The 18,452-nt window shown below is 34.5% G+C and overlaps 1 protein-coding gene across 1 annotated transcript in view; it reads right to left on the bottom strand.

Moving 5' to 3' along the window:
• Positions 1-18,452, bottom strand: part of TYR (tyrosinase) — a 68,436-nt gene that overhangs the window by 21,906 nt on the left and 28,078 nt on the right. Inside the window, exon 3 of the mRNA XM_004683713.1 lies at positions 214-237. Within this exon, the coding sequence (XP_004683770.1) occupies positions 214-237 (24 nt within the window). The remainder of the gene's footprint in view (positions 1-213; positions 238-18,452) is intronic.

The raw sequence follows: 18,452 nt of genomic DNA, 5'->3' as shown, positions 1-18,452 counted from the left end.
TGTATTATATTTTTCTAATATTTTTTCTACTAACATTTCATTATTTCTTTTTTAAAATAAATGAATGCAGAATCTTGTCAAATGGATTATCGACAACTGTTGATAGAATCATATGAGTCTTGCCTTTCCTTTTGTGGAAAAGGTGAATCACATTGATCATTAAATCATTATTGTCTGTCTGGGGAAAGCCTCACTTGGTTGTGATATACAAACCTTTTAATATATTGCTGAAATTAACTTGACAAGATTTAGTTGAACATTTGTTAATAACTGTGTTCATCAGAGGTATTGGACTACAGTTTTATTTGTTTTGTTTTTGATAATCTTGTCTGGCTTTTGTATCATGTTTCTGAAAACTTTCCCTTTTCCTCAATTAAAAAAAAATCTTGAAAGGATAGGTATTACTTGTTCTTTGACGGCTTTGTTGGACTCACTAGTAAACCTATCTGGTCACTGGCTTTTATTTTATGGGAATCATTTGATAACTCCTTCAGTTTCCTTACATGTGTTCCTGTGTTAGATGTCTTCCTAACTCATTCTAGGAAAGGCATACACTTCTAATAATTTTTCCATTCCTTCCAAATTTTCCAATCATTGTCATAAATGTTTCATACTGTGATGCTCTCTAATTCTGAGATAACTGTTAAAACTGCATTATTTTCTATTTCTATTTATTAGAGTTCTCACTCTTTTTATTAATTATCTTCTGAAGTTTGCACTATTTCAGATGTGTTTTTTTTTAGTTCACTGATTATTCGAAGCAATTTATTTGACTTCAATTTTATTTCCATTTTATTATTTTAAATATTTCCTTTTACTACCTTTTGATTTAATTTGTTCCTTTTTTTAATTTCTGAGTATGTGATATAAGATTATTTTTGAGTTTTTTCTTTTTTTTTTGATGTAAGTATATGTTGTATCGTTCCTCCTTCAGTATTGATTACATTCTTATAGATTTGTCTTCATTTTGTCTCCAGATACATATTTTAAAATATCTCCCTTGATTACTTTGTTAATTCAATAATCATTCAGTAGTGCTTAGTAATTTTCAGTTTCCATACATTAGTGGCTTTTCTTGTTTCTTTTTGTACTTGATCTCTACACTTATACTATTGTGATTAGAAAAGATTTTTGATATAATTCTGAACTGCATGAAGACATTGGCATATGTTTTATGACCCCCAAATGACATCTATCTTCAAGAAGGTTCCACAAGCACTTAAGAAGGTGTATTTGTTTGCTTTTTGAAGGGTGTGATGCCCTGTAAAATCTCATGCCCTTATGTTCCTCCCTCTGCCCTTTTGAGATCCTCCTTTGCTCTCCCTTAATATATGCTTCAGAGCTTTTGTTTGGTTTCTCTATTTTCGGCATATAAGTGAAACCATCCAACATCAACATTTATCTTTCTCCTTCTAGCTTATTTTAATTACCATAATCCCTTTCAGCTCTATCCATGATGCCTCAGATTGCATAGGCCTATCCTTTTGATTGTGGAGTAATATTCCATTGAAAAAAAAATACCAAAACTAGTGGGCCTGTTTGTCAATTTGTGAGCATTTAGGCTGTTTCTGTATTTTGTCTATTATAAATAGACATGTGATAAACATAGGTGCAGGCTTTCTTTCAAATTAGTGCTTTTGTGTCCTTGGGGTAGACTCCTATGGGTGAAATATATGGATAATATGGCAGATTCATATTTAGTGTTCTAAAAAAGCTCCACATAACTTTCCATAATGGTTGCTTCAGTTTACAGTGTTGTCAGGAATGTAAAAGTTTCCTTTTTCTCCACATCTTCTCTAGTATTTGCCATTTCCATTTTTTTTAATGTGGGCTATTCTCATTGGTGTAATGTGGTATCTCATTGTTGTTCTGCTTTACATTTCTTTGAAATTTGGTGATGTTGAGTTCTTTTTTTTTTTTTTTTTCATATCCCTGTTGAACATTTACATTTCTTCTTTGTGAAAGTATTTTAGGTTCTTCTGTACACTTTTTGACAGAGTTGTTTGCTTTGTTTTGTTAGGTGTGTAAGTGTTTTATAGTCATTTTACATCAGGCTCTTATCTGTTGTTCAAATGTATTTTCTCATTCAGTAAAATGTCTCTCATTTTTATTACTGTCTCTTTTGCTGTAAAGAGGCTTTTAAATTTTATGTTGGGGGCTCATTGGTTATTTGATTAAAGAATTGTTAGGTCTAAAACTGAACGGAGAAAGCAGTAACTGGATAAAAATGAAAAAAAAAAAGATGTAAGAAATTTTAAGAAAATAAAAAAAAAACTGATTTCAGGAAAAAAAAAAAGAAACTCAGATCCATTCGGTCTATTTCTTATGTAAGTATGTAAGGCTATAGTTTCCTTTACTCTCCTGTTCAATTTATCTATTCACTGATGCAGTTGTGATATTGATATATCTTATTACTATTGTGCTACAGTCGATTCTTGTTTTTAGATTTGTTAATGGTTGTTTTAGTGCTCATTCATTTATGTCACATGTACTGGCAATTTTATTATGTCTTTCTTATATATTTATACAATGAGGTAATATCCTTTCCTTTTTGACTTATTAACTAAAAGACAATTTTGTCTATTATAATTATGACTGAACCTGGTCTGCATGGAAAATTGTTTTTAACCATTTACGTTGAGCCTATCTTTATAGCTTAGATGGGTCTGAGATAATAGGAAGTTGAGTTTACTTTTCCTTTTTATAGATAAGTTTAGTACATTAGCATTTAGAGTGATCATTGATATACCATTTTGACTTTACTTTTCTTGTCCTACTTATTTCCTTGTATTTTTTTGAGTGATTTTCCATGTTTATTTAAATATTAGTGCTCCTCTTAACATTTATTGTAGGGGAAATTCCTTGAGAATTTGTTGGTGTAAAATAACTTTGTCTTACAGAGTAGAGTTTTCTTATCTGGAAATTTGATTATTTTATTTTATAATAATTTATTTTTACATATTTTTGTGCATTTTTCCATCTCCATTGTAATCCTCTTGTGCTTCCCATCAGCAAATCACCCATGTGCCCTCACCATAGTCCAGTGCATTTCCATCCCATTCCCCGCTCCACCCCACAAAATGTCTCTGGTATATAGCTGTTCATCATTATCATTATCTTCTTGCCTGTTCCGTTATATTCCTGCTATTAGAGAAACGATCTGGTATTTTTCCTTTTCTTTCTGAGTTATTTCAATAAGCATGATTTTTTCCAGCTCCATCCATGTCGCTGCAAAAGACATGTTTCTTTCTTTCTTTCTTTTTTTTTTTTGGTTGCTGGGTAATATTCCATTGTATATATGTACCACATCTTTTTAATCCAGTCATCCACTTTTAGGCATTTGGGCTGTTTCAATTTCTTTCCAATTGTGAATAAGGCAGCAATAAACATGGGGGTGCAGTTATATTTTTGAATTAGTGTTTTTGTGTGTTTTGGGAGTGGGATGGCTGGGTCAAGGGAAGCTCCATGTTTAGCAGTTTGAGGAAATTCCAAACAGTTAGTGGTTGTTCCAGTTTGAATTCCCACCTTCAGTGCAGGAGAGTTCCTTTTTCTCCAACATCCTCACCAACATTTGTTGTTGTTAGTTGTTTGGAGACGTGCCATTCAAGTGATGTTGAAATTTTTTTTTTCATATGCTCATTGGCCATCTGCATTTCCTCTTTGGAGAAGTGTCTTTTTAGCTCTTCTGTCCATTTTTTGATGGAGTTGTTTACTTTATTTTTGTTGAGTTTCATCAGTTCTTCGTGATCAAACATTTATTGCTAGTTTTGTGTGAGAAAAATTTTTCCCCAATCAGTGGGATGTCTGTCTGTTTCATGTAATAATGTCTCTTTTGCTGTACAGAAGCTCTTTAACTTGATGTACTCCATCTATATATCCTTGCCTTCACTATCATTGTATTGGGTGCTCTATCTTTAAATATGTCACTGAAGTGTATGTCATGTAGTGTTTGGCCCATCTTTGCTTCCAGGAATTTTATGGTTACTGTTCTTATGTCTATGTCTCTAATCCATTTGGAGATGACTTTTGTGTTTGGTGAGAGATAGTGATCTAGTTTCATTTTTTTGCATGTAGCTTCCCAGTTTTCCCAGCACCATTTGCTGAACAAACTTTCTTTGTTCCATTGTATCTTCTTTGCTCCTTCGTCAAATACTAGCTGTCCATAAACGTGCAGGTTTATATCTGGGTGTTCTATCTTGTTCCATGCAGTACCATGCAGTTTTGATTGTTATGGCTTTGTAGTATATCTTGAAGTTTGGGATAGTAATGCCTTCATTCTCTTTCTTCCTAGTCATGAAAGATTTGGCTATTTGAGGTCTTTTGTTGTTCCATATGAATCTCATCAATATTTTTTTTTCAATTTCTTTGAAGAATGTCATTGAGACTTTTATTGGGATGGTGTTAAATCTGTATGTTGCAGCCCTCCCTGGTGGTGCAGCGGGTTAAATCACAGCACTAAGAATCAAAAGCCACTCTGCATGAGTTCGATCCCCACCTGCCCCCGAGGTGACCACATGGTGCAGCAGATGTCTCCTGATCCACCTGCTGCTCCCCTCAGCAGTGTACTTCGTTGATCTGCCTGTTCTACTCCCCACTCTGTCACTTCCCCTACGCCTCTGGCCTGTAGCCCAGTTCTGAATGCACAAATAAATAAATCTTAAAAAAAAAAAAGAAAAGAAAAAAAAATCTGTATATTGCTTTTGGTAAGATGTCCATTTTGATGATGTTAATTCTCCTGATCCATTAGCAGGGGATGTCTTTTCATTACATGGTGCTTTCTTGTATTACTTTTGTGCTTTGTAACTTTCTTTGTATAGGTATTTTACCTCTTTTGTTAGGTTAATCTCCAGTAATTTGATTGTTTTTGTTTTAATTGATTTTTTTTTTAATTTCTGTTTCTTCTGCTTGGTTGTTTGTGTATAGGAAGGCCTCTGATTTTTGTGTGTTGATTTTATAACCTGCTACCTTGCTAAACTGGTTGATGGTTTTAACTAGTTTCTCTGGAGTTTTAGGGTTTTCCGTGTAGATTAACATATTATCTGCAAATAAAGACAGTTTTACTTCTTCTTTCACCATTTGGATTCTTTGTATGTCTTCTTCCTATCTTATTGCTGTGGCAAAAACTTCCAATGTTTTTTGAAGAGCAGTGGTGATAGTGGACACCTTTGTCTTGTTCCTGATCTCAACTGAAAGGATTTTAGCTTTTCTCCATTGAGGATATTATTGGCTGTGTGTTTAGTATTTATCATGTTGTGGTATGTTCCTTCTATTCTGAGGATTTCGAGGGCCTTAAACATTAATGGGTGTTGAACTTTGTCGAATGAGTTCTCCACATCTATTGATATGATTATGTGTTTTTTTTTTTATTCTTATGTTGGTTGATGTGATGGATTACATTAATTGATTTTCTGATGTTGAACCATCCTTGTGCTCCTTGGATAAAGCCCACTTGGTCATGGTGTATTATTCTTTTAATGCACTGTTGGATTCTGTTTGCTATGATTTTGTTGAGGATATTTGCATCGGTGTTCATTAGGGAGATTGGTCTGAAGTTGTTTTTTTTTTTTCCTTTATTAGGTTTGGTATTAGTGTGATGTTGGCTTCATAGAATGTGTATGGTAGTTTTCCTTCTTTTATAACCTGTATTGCTATATATTTTCCTCTTATAACTGCTTTTAATGTTTCCCATAAATTTTGGAGATTTGATATCTTCTTTGATCTCCTCATTGATCCAATGGTCCTCCAGTAGTGTGGGTTTCAGTCTTCACGTGGTAGGTGGGTTTCTTGTCTTACTCATATTTCTAGCTTGATTCCTGCATGGTCAGATAAAATAGTTGGTTTGATTTAGATCTTAGTGTATCTAGTGATATTTATTTTGTGATCCCCATATATGGTCAATTCTAGAGAATGATCCATCTAGGTTTGAGAAAAATGTGTACTCAGATTTTTAGGTGTGCAGTATTATATAGATGTCTGTTAGACCCATGTTGTCCAGTTCCCTGTTCACAGCTTTAGTGTCTTTGCTGATTTTTTGTTGTTGATCTGTCCATTGTGGAGAGTGGCATGTTGAAATATCCTACTATGTATTTATTTTCTCTGATATGTTTTCATAGATGATAGTAGTTTCCTGATCTATTTTGGTGCTCTTCATTTGGTGCATATATGTTGATGATTGTTATGTCTTCTTGTTGTATTGTCCCCTTAATTATAACATAGTGACTTTCTGTGTCTCTTTTAAACTTTTTCAGTTTTAAGTCTATTTTATCTGATATAAGTATAGCTGTTTCTTTTTTTCTTTTTTGGTCCATTTGCTTGTAGAAGTGTTTTCCATTTATTTTTATCTTTTGCATTTAGATATGTTTCTTGCAGACAGCAGAACATAGGTGTCTGTTTTTTTTTTAATCCATCCTGCAATTCTGTGTCTTTTTATTGATGAGTTTAATTGATTTGCATTTAGAGATAATATTGATATATTGGAACCTACATTTGCCATTTTAGCCCTTTTGTATTTTTTATTCTTTTTTTTAACTTTTCCTGTTCATTCTTCTGTTGGATTTGGTTTGAGGACTTCTTGTAGTAGTTTTTGAATTGGGGGTTTAGTCATGACATCATTGTGGATTTTCTGTTTGTCTGAAAATGTCCTTATTCTTTCTTCATAGAAGGAGAATATAACAAGAACTTAAGCTCTTGTTAATTTCATTACAATGAATCTTGTGTCAATAGCATTTCAATTAGGTTACTACTTATTCTTTTGTGTTTAAGCGTTGGTGTTTTAATATTTCCCCCCAGGTATGCAGGAATTTCCATTTGATTTTCTTGAATTGGTCATCTGTACCCATTTTCCCCTTACGATAAGTACTATACTTATTAGTTGTCTTATTAATGTTGAATAATTCTTAAAATAGCTCTCCATTTTTACTAGCTTGTCTCTTTTTCCAGTTGAGCTTTCAGTGCTTCACTATCTTCAAGGTCACTGATTTGATAATCCATTCTATTTTTATAGTTTTGTGTAGAAGTAACATACTGTGAACAAATCTTAAAAACCTAGAGAACCTGTGTAGTTATGGTGGAGGTAGAGCTGCAACATTCTTTGTTGCCTGTTATAGTCAAAATGGAGGAACATGGCCTACATGGTTGCCATGCCACATGCTTGCCAAGTTCAATATAGTCTGGGAGCAAGAGCCTTGTGGTCAAGTCCTAGTACACTCCACTGGGAGACTCAAGTTCCACAGATAAGAACAGGGGATAGAATAGAAAAAAAAAAGAGATGTGAGAAGGGATATGAAACAACTAAATACTGACATAGTTCACTGTGTAGAGAAAGAAGAGACAATAGAGATTACAAACTGTATTCCTCAAACTGAAAGTAGAGAAAGAAGAGACAATAGAGATTACAAACTGTATTCCTCAAACTGAAAGTGAGTATGTAAGTACTAGATTCCCTTTCCTTATGCCAAAGTAAACCAAGAGGATAAACAAAACAAAATTAATCCCAAAGGGCAGCAATGACAAGTGTAAAGCAATAAAAGCAATGTGGAGCCCTCCATGGTGTCACAAGTATTTAAGCACATCACTATGAAGCTATTTATAGCCACTGTGGCACAACTTGGACTCCTGGCCATGGAGTTGACCTACATGGTATGGCAGACTTCTCCTGATCCACCTACTGTTCCCTTCATTAATAGATTTCAGCACTCTGTCTGTTCTGTCTCTGGTGAATCCTCTTATGTCCTGAACCTCTGGCCTGTACTCCAGTTCCTGTATAAATAAATAAATACATCTTTTAATAAAAATAAAGCAATATTCATGCATTTGAAGCAAGAAACACCTGAATACAAAATAGAAAAATGAAATGAGAAAAGCAAAAGTTCTGAGATAAAATTGAAGGAAATAAAAATGCTATACCTATCAGACAAGGGATTCACAACAATAACATTAAAAGTGTTTTGGGGTCCTCCCTGGTGGCACAACAAGTTGAAGCACAGCACTGTGAAGCTAGCCAAGCCACCGCTGCCTCAGCCTGAGTTCAATCCTTGGCTGTGGGGTGACCCACATGGCGTGGCAGAATGTTCCTGGCTTGTCCAATGCTCTCCTCAGCAGAGTACTTCATTGATCTGCCTGTCTGTTCCCCACTCTATCTCTGGTGAATCCACTCACTGCCCCTGCACTTTTGGCCTACATCCTAGTTCTGTATACATAATACTAAATCTTTACAAAAATATGCTATATGAAATACTGAATGGTTAGTATGGTTAACAGGAACAAAAACATTAGAGTAGAGATCCATGGAAATAGAGAGCTATTACAAAAAAAGAATTAAAATATCACAAAAAGAGAATTGGAAATAAATCAAAATTTAGAATCCCTTTAAATAGAAGTAACATTGCTCAAGAAATAATTTCAGAAATAAAAGACTCAAACCACACAACTAGAAAAAGGAAAAATGGGGTGAGCATGGAGTTAATGTAAAGGTCAGAAGTAACCTTTGTTGGAAGCCCAGGGCAAAGAGATTCAGAAATTCAGAAGATTGCTGGCCACTAGCTACTCAAAATTGAAGTTCAAGTTTCAAACATTCCAAAATTAACCATAGGGCCCTAGTTTCACCAAGGAAGTGCACCCCACTCAGCTTACAGGCATCTCCAAGAGACCAGAGCCCCAGCCTGTGATTTTCAGTGACTTGATCTACATCAGGGACCTTCAGATAACCCCAGGAGAGCATCTTTGACTCAAGAACTGGGTACTGACTCCTCAGGAGTGGAGAGAGGACCTAGTTATTCATTGTAGGCCCCTAGCTACCACAAAGAATGCATACTAGCACTCAGCCACATAGGTCCTCCTTCTATATAAGGAATCAGCAACCACACTGCTCTCCTGATCACCATATGTTTTGAATCATCACCACTGGGAGAAGTGGTGTTCTAAGAACTCAGCCTTTGATCAGCATATATGCTGACCTTCCAGCCGCCAGAATAAGGCCTAGTTCTTTGGGAGGCTCTAATACCACCCTAGTTCCTAAAATATTCCATTAACTAGAACAATGGAGAACTCATGCATTTCAAAAGCCCTACTTATAGCAGAGCAAACTCAAAGCAAACGTTAGAAAGAAGAGAAAATAGAAACAGCCAACCAAATTCTCAGATGAACAATATACCACAGAGAGAAAAGCAAATCCAGAACTCAATATCACTGACAGAAGATTGCTTGTTCCTCTCAGGTGAATAATTCAACATTTCCATTATTAAAAAAATCAGAGACTCTTCCTGGTGGTACAACAGGTTAAAGCACAGTATTATGAAATTATCACAGCCGTTGTTGAATGAGTTCCATCCCAGGACAGGAAAGCAAAACACATGGCGTGGCAGACCTCTCTTAAACTTCTTGCTGTCCCTCCTCAGCAGTGCATTTCAGTACATCTGCTTGTTCTGCTCCCCACTCTCTCTGATGAATTCTCTCATACTTGCACTTATGATCTACACCTCAGTTCTATATGCATAAATAAATAAAATAAGAAAGAAAATAAGAGACTTACTAGAACAGGTAAACTAGGGAAAATGTTATAAGAAACAATTGATGAGCACAAACTCAGGATTAAAATTTCAAATAAAAAAGATATTTCAGAATATAAAAATATAATTGGAAAAAGTAAAATCAGTCCTAAGAAAGCCACATAAATATAATAGACAAAAGAATTAAACAATGTTTTCAAAGATACAGGTATGAAACAAACTAAGTAGAAAAAAAAAGGATAATCAAAGGTAAAATAATGAAGAAACATTTAAAGATTCATCTGATAGCACTGATAGCATAAGGAAATGAAATACAAGAACTATAAATATCTCATAAGGAAATAGACAAAGCTGCTGAAGATTTTTTTTTAAAGATTTATTTATTTGTACATACAGAACTGGGGTACATGCCAGAGAGGCTCAGGGGTGGCGAGAGGCTTCATCAGAGACAGAGGGGGGAGCAGAACAGGCAAATCAACGAAGTACACTGCTGAGGGGAGTAGCGGGCGGGTCAGGAGAGGTGTGCCACACCATGTGGTCACCTCCGGGGCAGGCGGGAATCAAACTCATGCGGAAGTCTCTTTAGCTTCTCAGTGCAGTGCTTTAACCCACTGTGCCACAAGGGAGGACCAGCTGCTGAAGATTTCTTAAAGAAAATAATTGAATAAGCCATCCCAAACAGAATGAAAACAGAGATATAGTAATCTAGAAAAATGCCAATCTATCATAACAAAAAAGAAAACTACAAAACACAGTAAAAACCAAGCTTCCATGACAAAAAACAAAATAATGAAACTGATGACTGGAAAGAAACAGATCATATAAAGGAAAATCAATTAGGCTAAAGCAGTTTTCTTAAAAAAAAAAAAAAGTGTAGGCCACAAAAGAATGGATTAATATATTCAAAAAAATCTAAGACAATAATTGCTAGTGGTGAATACATTATCTTAGAAAGATCTCCTTATTATATGAAGAAAAATAAAGACCTTCCCAAACAAAATCTTCAGAAACATGCTACTACTATACCCACACTCAAGTAAATATTCCAAAATAAAAATTAGAATCAACCAATAAAATATTGAACACAGAAATAGATAAGTTATTGAAAAAACAGGATTGATGAAAAAAAATTATAACTAACCTGCATGTATCATTAATCACCCTAAAATTTTATCTTCCTTCCTTCCTTTTTCTTTCTTTCTTTCCATCTTCTTATATCCATCTTCATTTTGTGTATTTTTTCATTTGAGTTGCAATCCCCATGTGCTTCCTAGCATCAATTCACCCACGTGCCATCACCAAAGTCCAGTGCACTTTCCCCACCCAGTTCTGATCCCATTCCTCCTTCAACCCCCAGCAAATGTTTCTGGTTTATAGTTGTTCATTATTTTCATTTTTACTCTATTACAACTGTTTCTCTCTCTGTGTCTCTCTCTTTTCCCAATACCTTACACTCCTGCTATGAGTGAAGCCGTTTGGTATTTTTCTTTTTCTTCCTGGCTTATTTCACTAAACATTATCTCTTCCAGCTCCATCCATGTTGCTGCAAAAGGTATTTGTTCATATTTTGATTGCTGAGTGATATTACATTTTGTATATGTATCACATCTTCTTAATCCCATCATCTATTTTGGGATATTTGGGTTTATTCCAGAGCAGATTGAACAAGTGTGTCCTTTTGAATTAATGTTTTTGTGTCCTTTGGGTATATACCTAGGAGTAAGATTGCTGGGTCATATGGGAACTCTACTTTTAGCCTTTTGAGGAAACTCCAAACAGCTTTCCATAATGGTTGTATTAGCTTGCATTCCCATTAGTGGTGTAGGAGAGTTCATTTTTCTCCACATCCTTGCCAACATCTGTTGTTTCTAGTTGTTTTATATATGCATTCTCAATGGTGTGAGATCATATTTCATTGTGGTTTAAATTTACATTTCCCTTATTACAAGTGATATTAAATATTTTTTCATATGCCTGCTGGATATCTAAATTTCTTCGTTGGAGAAGTGTCTTTGTAGTTCTTCTGCCCATTTTTTTGGATGGAGTTGATCACTTTATTTTTGTTGAGTTTAAACAGCTCTATGTGTACCTTTGTGATCAGTCCTTTGTCATTAGTATTATGTGCAAACATTTTCTCCCAATCAGTAGGGTGTCTGCTTTGTGTAGTGTCTCTCTTGTTATATGGAAGCTCTTTCACTTGATGTAGTGCCAGCTGTTTACCCTTTACTTCACTATCTTTCCTTTGGGTGATATAACTTTAAATATATTATTGAGGTCTACATCACGCGGAGTTTCACCTAACTTTTCTTCTAGATATTTTGCAGTTTTGGGTCTTATGTCTAGTTATTTAATGCATTTTGTGTTGGTTTTGTGCATGGTATGAGGTAGTAGTCTAGCTTCTTCTTCTTCTCCTTTTTTTTTCCATGTAGCTTCCCAGTTTTCTAAGCACCATTTGCTGAACAAGCTTTTGTTGTTGTTGTTGTTCCATTGCATATTTTTTTGCTTCTTTTTCAAAAATCGGCTATCCAGAAACCTGTAGGTTTATATGTTTATATCTGAGTTTTCTATTCAAATCCATTAGTCTTCATATTGGTTCTTGTTCCATTACATGCAGTTTTGATTACTATGGCTTTGCAGTATAGCTTGAAGACTGGAATTGTGATCCCTCAGGTCTCTCATTTTAGTCAATAGAGTTTTGGCATTTTGAGTTTTATTTTGTGGTTCCATATAAATCTAATCAATATTTGTTCTATTTCTTTGAAGAATGTCATTGAGATTTTTTATTGAAATGGTATTAAATTGGTATATCACTTTTTTTAGGATGGCCATTTAAATTATTTTAATGCTTCCAATCCAGGAACAGGGGATGACTTTCTATTTCCTTGTGTCTTCTTGTAGTTCTTTAATCAGATTTTTATAGTTTTCTTTATATAGGTCCTTCCCCTCATTTGTTAAGTTTATTCCCAAATATTTTATTTTTTGTATATTTCTATTGTGAAGGGGATGTTGTTTATTATTATTATTATTATTATTATTATTATTATTATTATTATTATTATTATTATTATTATTATTATTATTATTACTATTTTGATTTCTATATCTTCAGATTGGTTGTTTGTGTATAAGAAAGCTATTGACTTTTGTGTGTTGATTTTATAACCTGCAAGCTTATTAAACTGGTTGTTTTGATTACTTTTTGTATGGAATTCTTAGGGTTTTTATTGTATATTATCATATTGTCTTCAAATAAAGATAGTTTTACTTATTCTTCCCCTATTTGGATTCCTTGTCTTTTTCCTGTATTATTGCTCTGGCTAGGACTTCCAATGTTATGTTGAAGAGCAGTGACAAGATTTTCAGCTTTTCTCCATTGAGGATAATACTGTCTGTGGGTTTTTCATATATGGCTTTTCTCGTGTTGAGATATGTTCCTTCTATTTCAATGCTTTGGATGGCCTTAATAAAAAAAAATGGATATTGAAACTTTGTCAAATGCCTTCTCTGCATCTATTGATATGTTTATATGATTTTATTTTTCTTTCTGTCAGTTGATGTGATGGATTATATTACTTGATTTTCAGATGTTGAACCATCCTTGTGCCCCTGGTATAAAACTCACTTGGTTGAGGTGAATTATTCTTTCAATACATTGTTGGATTCTGTTGGCTAATATTTTACTGAGGATTTTTGCATCAGTATACATTAGGGAGATTGGTCTGAAGATTTCGTTTTGTGTTGTCTTTGTTAGGTTTTGGTGTCAGTGTGATGGCTTCATAAAAAGTATTTGGTAGTTTACTTTTTCGATTTTTGATGACTTTTTTGCAGGATAGACACTATTCAGTTCCTGAATGTTTGGTAAAATTCATTTGTAAATTTGTCTGTCCTGGAATTTTATTCTTGGGGAGGGCTTTAATTATTGCTTCAATTTGACTGCTTGTAATCAGCCTGTTTAATTGTTCTATTTCTTCTTTACCTAGCTTTGGGTGATTATAGAGTTGTAGGAATTTGTCCATCTTTTCTAGATTGTTGAACTTGTTTGGATAGCTGTTCATAGTATTCTCTGATCATTATTTTGATTTCTGCTTTATCTGTTGTGATTTCACATTTTTCATTTATGACCCTGTTTATTTGTGCTTTCTCATGTTTTATCTTTATGAGCCTGGCTAGGGGTTTTTCTATTGTGTTTACTTTTTCAAAGAACCAACTTTCATTTTCATTGATTTTTTGGATTTTTTTCCTGACTTCTATTTCATTTCATTTATTTCTGCTTTGAGTTTTATTTCCTGCCTTCCACTGTTTTTTTCTTTCTTTTTTTTTTATAGTGGGAGATTAGGTTATTTGAGTAGTTTCTTTGTGTGAGTTTGTATTGCTCTGTATTTCCCTCTTATAATGGCTCTTAATATGTTCCCTGAGTTTTTTAGTTTTGTCCTCATTGTCATTCTTTTCAAGGATTTTTTTTTTTAATTCTTCCTTGATCTCCTCTTTGATCCAATGGTTCTCCAGTAGTTTGGGTTTCAATCTCCATGAGGTGGGTTTCTTATCCTCTCCACATGGTTAACTTCTAGGTTGATTCCTTCATGGTCAGAGAAGATAGTTGGTATGACTTTGATCTTAATGTATCAATTGATATTTGACTTGTGTCTCAGTATGTGGTCAATTCTTGAGATGAGCCATGTGGATTTGAGAAAAATTAGTATTCAAAATTTTTTTGGATGCAGTGTTCTATAGATGTCTGTTAAGTCCAAGAGTGCTAGTTTCCTGTTTAGAGCTTTAGTGTCCTTGTTTATTTTTTGTCTTGTTGATCTGTCCATTGTTGAGAGTGGCATATTGAAGTCCCATACTACATATGTGTTTTCTCTTATATAAAATTTCATAGATGACAATAGTTTCCTTATATATTTTGGGGTTTTTATTTGGTGCATATATGTTGATGAGTGTCATTTCTTCTTGCTTTATTGTCCCTTGTAATGCAGTGGCAATTTGTGTCCCTTTAGATCTTTTTTAGTTTGAAGTCTATCTTATATGATAAAAGAAAAACTGTCCCTGCATTTTTTTTTTCTTTTGGCTCATTTGTTTGTAGGATTGTTTTTCATCCTTTTACTTTCAATATGCTTTTATATTTTGTAGTTAGATGTGTTTCCTGGAGACAGTAGAAGGTTGTGTTATGTTTTTTAACCCATCCAGCCACTCTGTGTCTCTTTATTTTTGAGTTTAAACCATCTGCTTTTATATTTAACAATGATAAATTGGCACCTACATTTGCCATTTTTTTGTATTCCTTTTTTGATCTGTTCATATTCATCTATCTGTTTTGGCTTAAGGATTTCTTGTAATATTTTTTTGAGTGAGGTTTAGTCTTGACAAAATTGTGGACTTTCTGCTTGTCTGGGAATGTCCTTATTTTTTTCTTTATATAGAAAGGAGAGTTTTACAGGAAAATGTATTTTTGTTTGACATTTGATGTCTTGGAGTTTGTTGACTATGTCTCTTCACTCTCTTCTTGCCCTTAGTGTTTCTTCAGAGAAGTCTGATGTCAGCCTGATTGGTTTTCCTTTATAAGTTACTTGTTTCTTCCCTCTTGTCAATCTCATTATTTTTTCCTCGTCTTGGTTTCTTGGTATATTTACTATTATAAGTCTTGCTCTATTTCTCTTTTCATCATTGTAATTTGGTGTTCTTCCTGCTTCTTGTATGTCTATTTTCATCTCCTTCATATCAGGGTAGTTCTCTTCAACTATCTATATGAGTATTTTCCTCCATTCCTTAGCCTTTTTCTTCACCTTCTGGGAGAGGTATAAATCTGATATTCTCTTCGCTCATGGTGTCAGATAGTTCTTGAAGTGTTTCTTCATTCCTTTTCCTTTTTATTTCTCTTTTTTAATTATTTTTATTTATATGCTGATTTGTGCTTCCATTTCATCTATTCTATTTTTGTTGCTCTTCCAAGAATTCTTTAAATCTTGCAGTGATCGTTCAATCTACTGCATTACTGTTATTTTCTTTTTTTTAAGGTCTCATTTTCATTCTTCAGTTTATTGATTATACCATGTATTTTTTTCCTTTTCATCTTCTTTTTGTTTGTTTATCATGATGATTACAAATTCTATATATGACAGAATGAGGAGTTATTCTAAATCTTCGTTGATTTCTGGTGACTGATCTTTCTGTGGTGAATTTTTTCCTTGTGGACTTGCTTTTTATTTGAATTTTGTCTTCTCCCTGTCATTTGTTTCCTAACACTTTCTATGTGTTGAAACACTGAGTTGCAAGTATTGACTGGCATTTCTTCTGGGATAGCTGAAAGATGTTCTTGTTGGTGGCAGTGGTCTCCCTGTTGCCTGATGGTGTTGTAGAACTTTGTGCTCCATTTGTCCCACACCCTGCCAGACTTATGATTCAGATGAGGTACTATGTATTAGTAATGGTGACTCTGCCACTGTCCAACTTCTAGTTATAAGCAGGTGCTGTGGGCTGCCTGTTACTGTATGGAGACACTGTCTGATCCAGCAAGCTGCAGCCATGCCATGTGGCCCTTTCTGTTGGTGGCTAGGAGCTGAGAACAGATTTCCACTTTCAGGCAAAACCAGAGCATTTCATGGCTTTTGGCTGTGCCCTATACTCTGTCCAAAGGCAGGAGCTGAACTCCTGCTGCCACAGCATCTGGCTGGTTGGCAATGTTCTTTGTTGTTCCTCTGGGGTTTTCAGATTTCAGTTTTCCCAGTTGCTTTTAGTTTGTTATTATTAGTTATTATTAGTTTTACTGTCTCCTCTTTATTTATTTATTTTTACATTGTTGAGGTGATCAAGGTTTGTAAATGGTGGAGGGTGGTTGGCGTCCAGTGGAAATCTCCCTTTTGCTTCTTCTTTCATTGTATTCACCTTTCTCCTGCATCCCCTGGGTCTAATCCTGCTTCTATCATCTAATTTTTAACTGGCGTTTATTGTAGTTTCTCCCTTATTTATCATGTCTCTTACAAGTGTCTTTACATGCCTCAATTCCACTTGTCCACAAGTCTGCATCCAAAGTTGAGAAGCTGTAAGATATTTTAACAGGTCTCTGCTCTTTGCATCTCCTCCATGTTTCTCAATAATATCTCTAAATTCATGTAACAATCTCATAAACAAAAAGAAAGAGTAGAATTGGATTAGAAAACAAAATCTAAATTCTGCTGCCTCCAGGAAACACACCCAAGTTCTAAAGATAAATTTAAATTAAAAATAAAAGTTTGGAAAGCAAATCTGCAAGCAAATGCACCCCCAAAAGTAACCATGGACAGTCATACTTACATCAAATAAAATAGACTTCAAGCTAAGAAAGTTAAAAAGAGACGGAGATGGACATTACATAATGACCAACAGGCCGTACACAAGAAAATCATAACACTTAACAATATATACTTAACGAATTAAGGGACATTAAAATACATTAGACAATTGCTTTCATCACTGAAAACAGACATTGATGAAAATGCATATGTGGTAGGAAACTTCAACATCCTATTCTTTTTTATTTTTTTTAATATTTACTTATTTATTCATACAGAATTGGGGTACAGGCCAGAGATGCAGAAGGTGAGAGTATTCACCAGGGACAGAGTGGGGAGCAGAACAGGCAGATCAAGGGAGTACACTGATGAGGGGAGCAACAGGTGGGTCAGGAGAGGTCTGCCATGCCATGTGGATCTCCTCTGGGGCAGGCGGGGATTGAACTCACGTGAAAGTGGCTTAAGCTTCTTAGTGCAGTGCTTTAACCAGCTATGTCACCAGGGAGGGCCCAACATCCTATTCTAACCAGTGGATACATTAAAGAGACAGAAAATGAGCAAGGAGAAGATAGCTCTAAATAAAGATCCAGATCAGATAAGACTAACAGGCATCTAACAGACATCTAAAAGACATGGCAGCCCCCAAAACCAATGTACACATTTTTTACAAGTGCATATAAAACATTTTCCGGAAATGACCACATATGGGGCATAAGTCAAACATTCACAAGTACATAAATGCAGCAATCAAACCAAGTGTCTTTCACCACAATTGTATCATCTATATTAGAAATCAACTACATAAAGAATAGGAGTTCCCTCATCATATGGACACTAAACAGCATACTACTAAGAGGGTATTGGATTAAAGAGGAATCCCAATGAGAAATTAATAATAATAATAATAATAATAATAATGAGACAAATAATGAGGACACATCAAAAACAGTATTAAGAGGAAATATATATCATACAGGGAATAACCCATAGACATAATCTAAACTCTCACCTCAAGAATTCAGAATAAAACAAAACAACAACAAAAAATAAAGGCACAGGAAGAAGCAAGATGGCGGCAGAATAAAGACGCCAAGATCACTTCATCCAGGCTTGCACAGGAATTTAAGACTGAAAACGGAATATAGACTTACATACTATGAGTTTCAACCCCAATGAGAACACACTGGGCTCACTAGAAGGAAGATATCTGAGGGAGAATTGGCAATTGGGGAGTTCCCAATTGAATCAGCAGAGACAACAGACATAATTCCACACAGTAGGGGCGGAAAAACAGTAGATATTAAAACAAAACAAAGCTCAGAATACTCTTCACAACTGAATTGTCTGAAAGTCCCCCTGCTATCCCAGAAAGAACATCCAGAAATAATTCTGGTCAATAATAGTAACACCATGTCTCAAAGAATAGAAAGTATTAGAAAATACACAACAGGAAAAACAACACAAACAAATATTCAAGCAAGTCCAAAGAGGAAAATTCACCACAAAAAGATCAGTCAGCAAAAAACACCAAAGAAATACAAGAACTGCACAGCCTACCAGATACAGAATTTTGAATCATCATGATAAACAAACAAAAAGAAGATGAGAAGGAAAAAAATGAAATGAGGCAAACCATCAAGGAATTGAAGAATACAAACAAGGAAATGAGTGAAAGAAA

This window comes from Condylura cristata, unplaced genomic scaffold (assembly GCF_000260355.1).
Source record: "Condylura cristata isolate star-nosed mole 26May11 unplaced genomic scaffold, ConCri1.0 scaffold00015, whole genome shotgun sequence".
Taxonomy (NCBI): Eukaryota; Metazoa; Chordata; class Mammalia; order Eulipotyphla; family Talpidae; genus Condylura; species Condylura cristata.
This window is presented reverse-complemented; position numbering and strand designations above follow the sequence as displayed.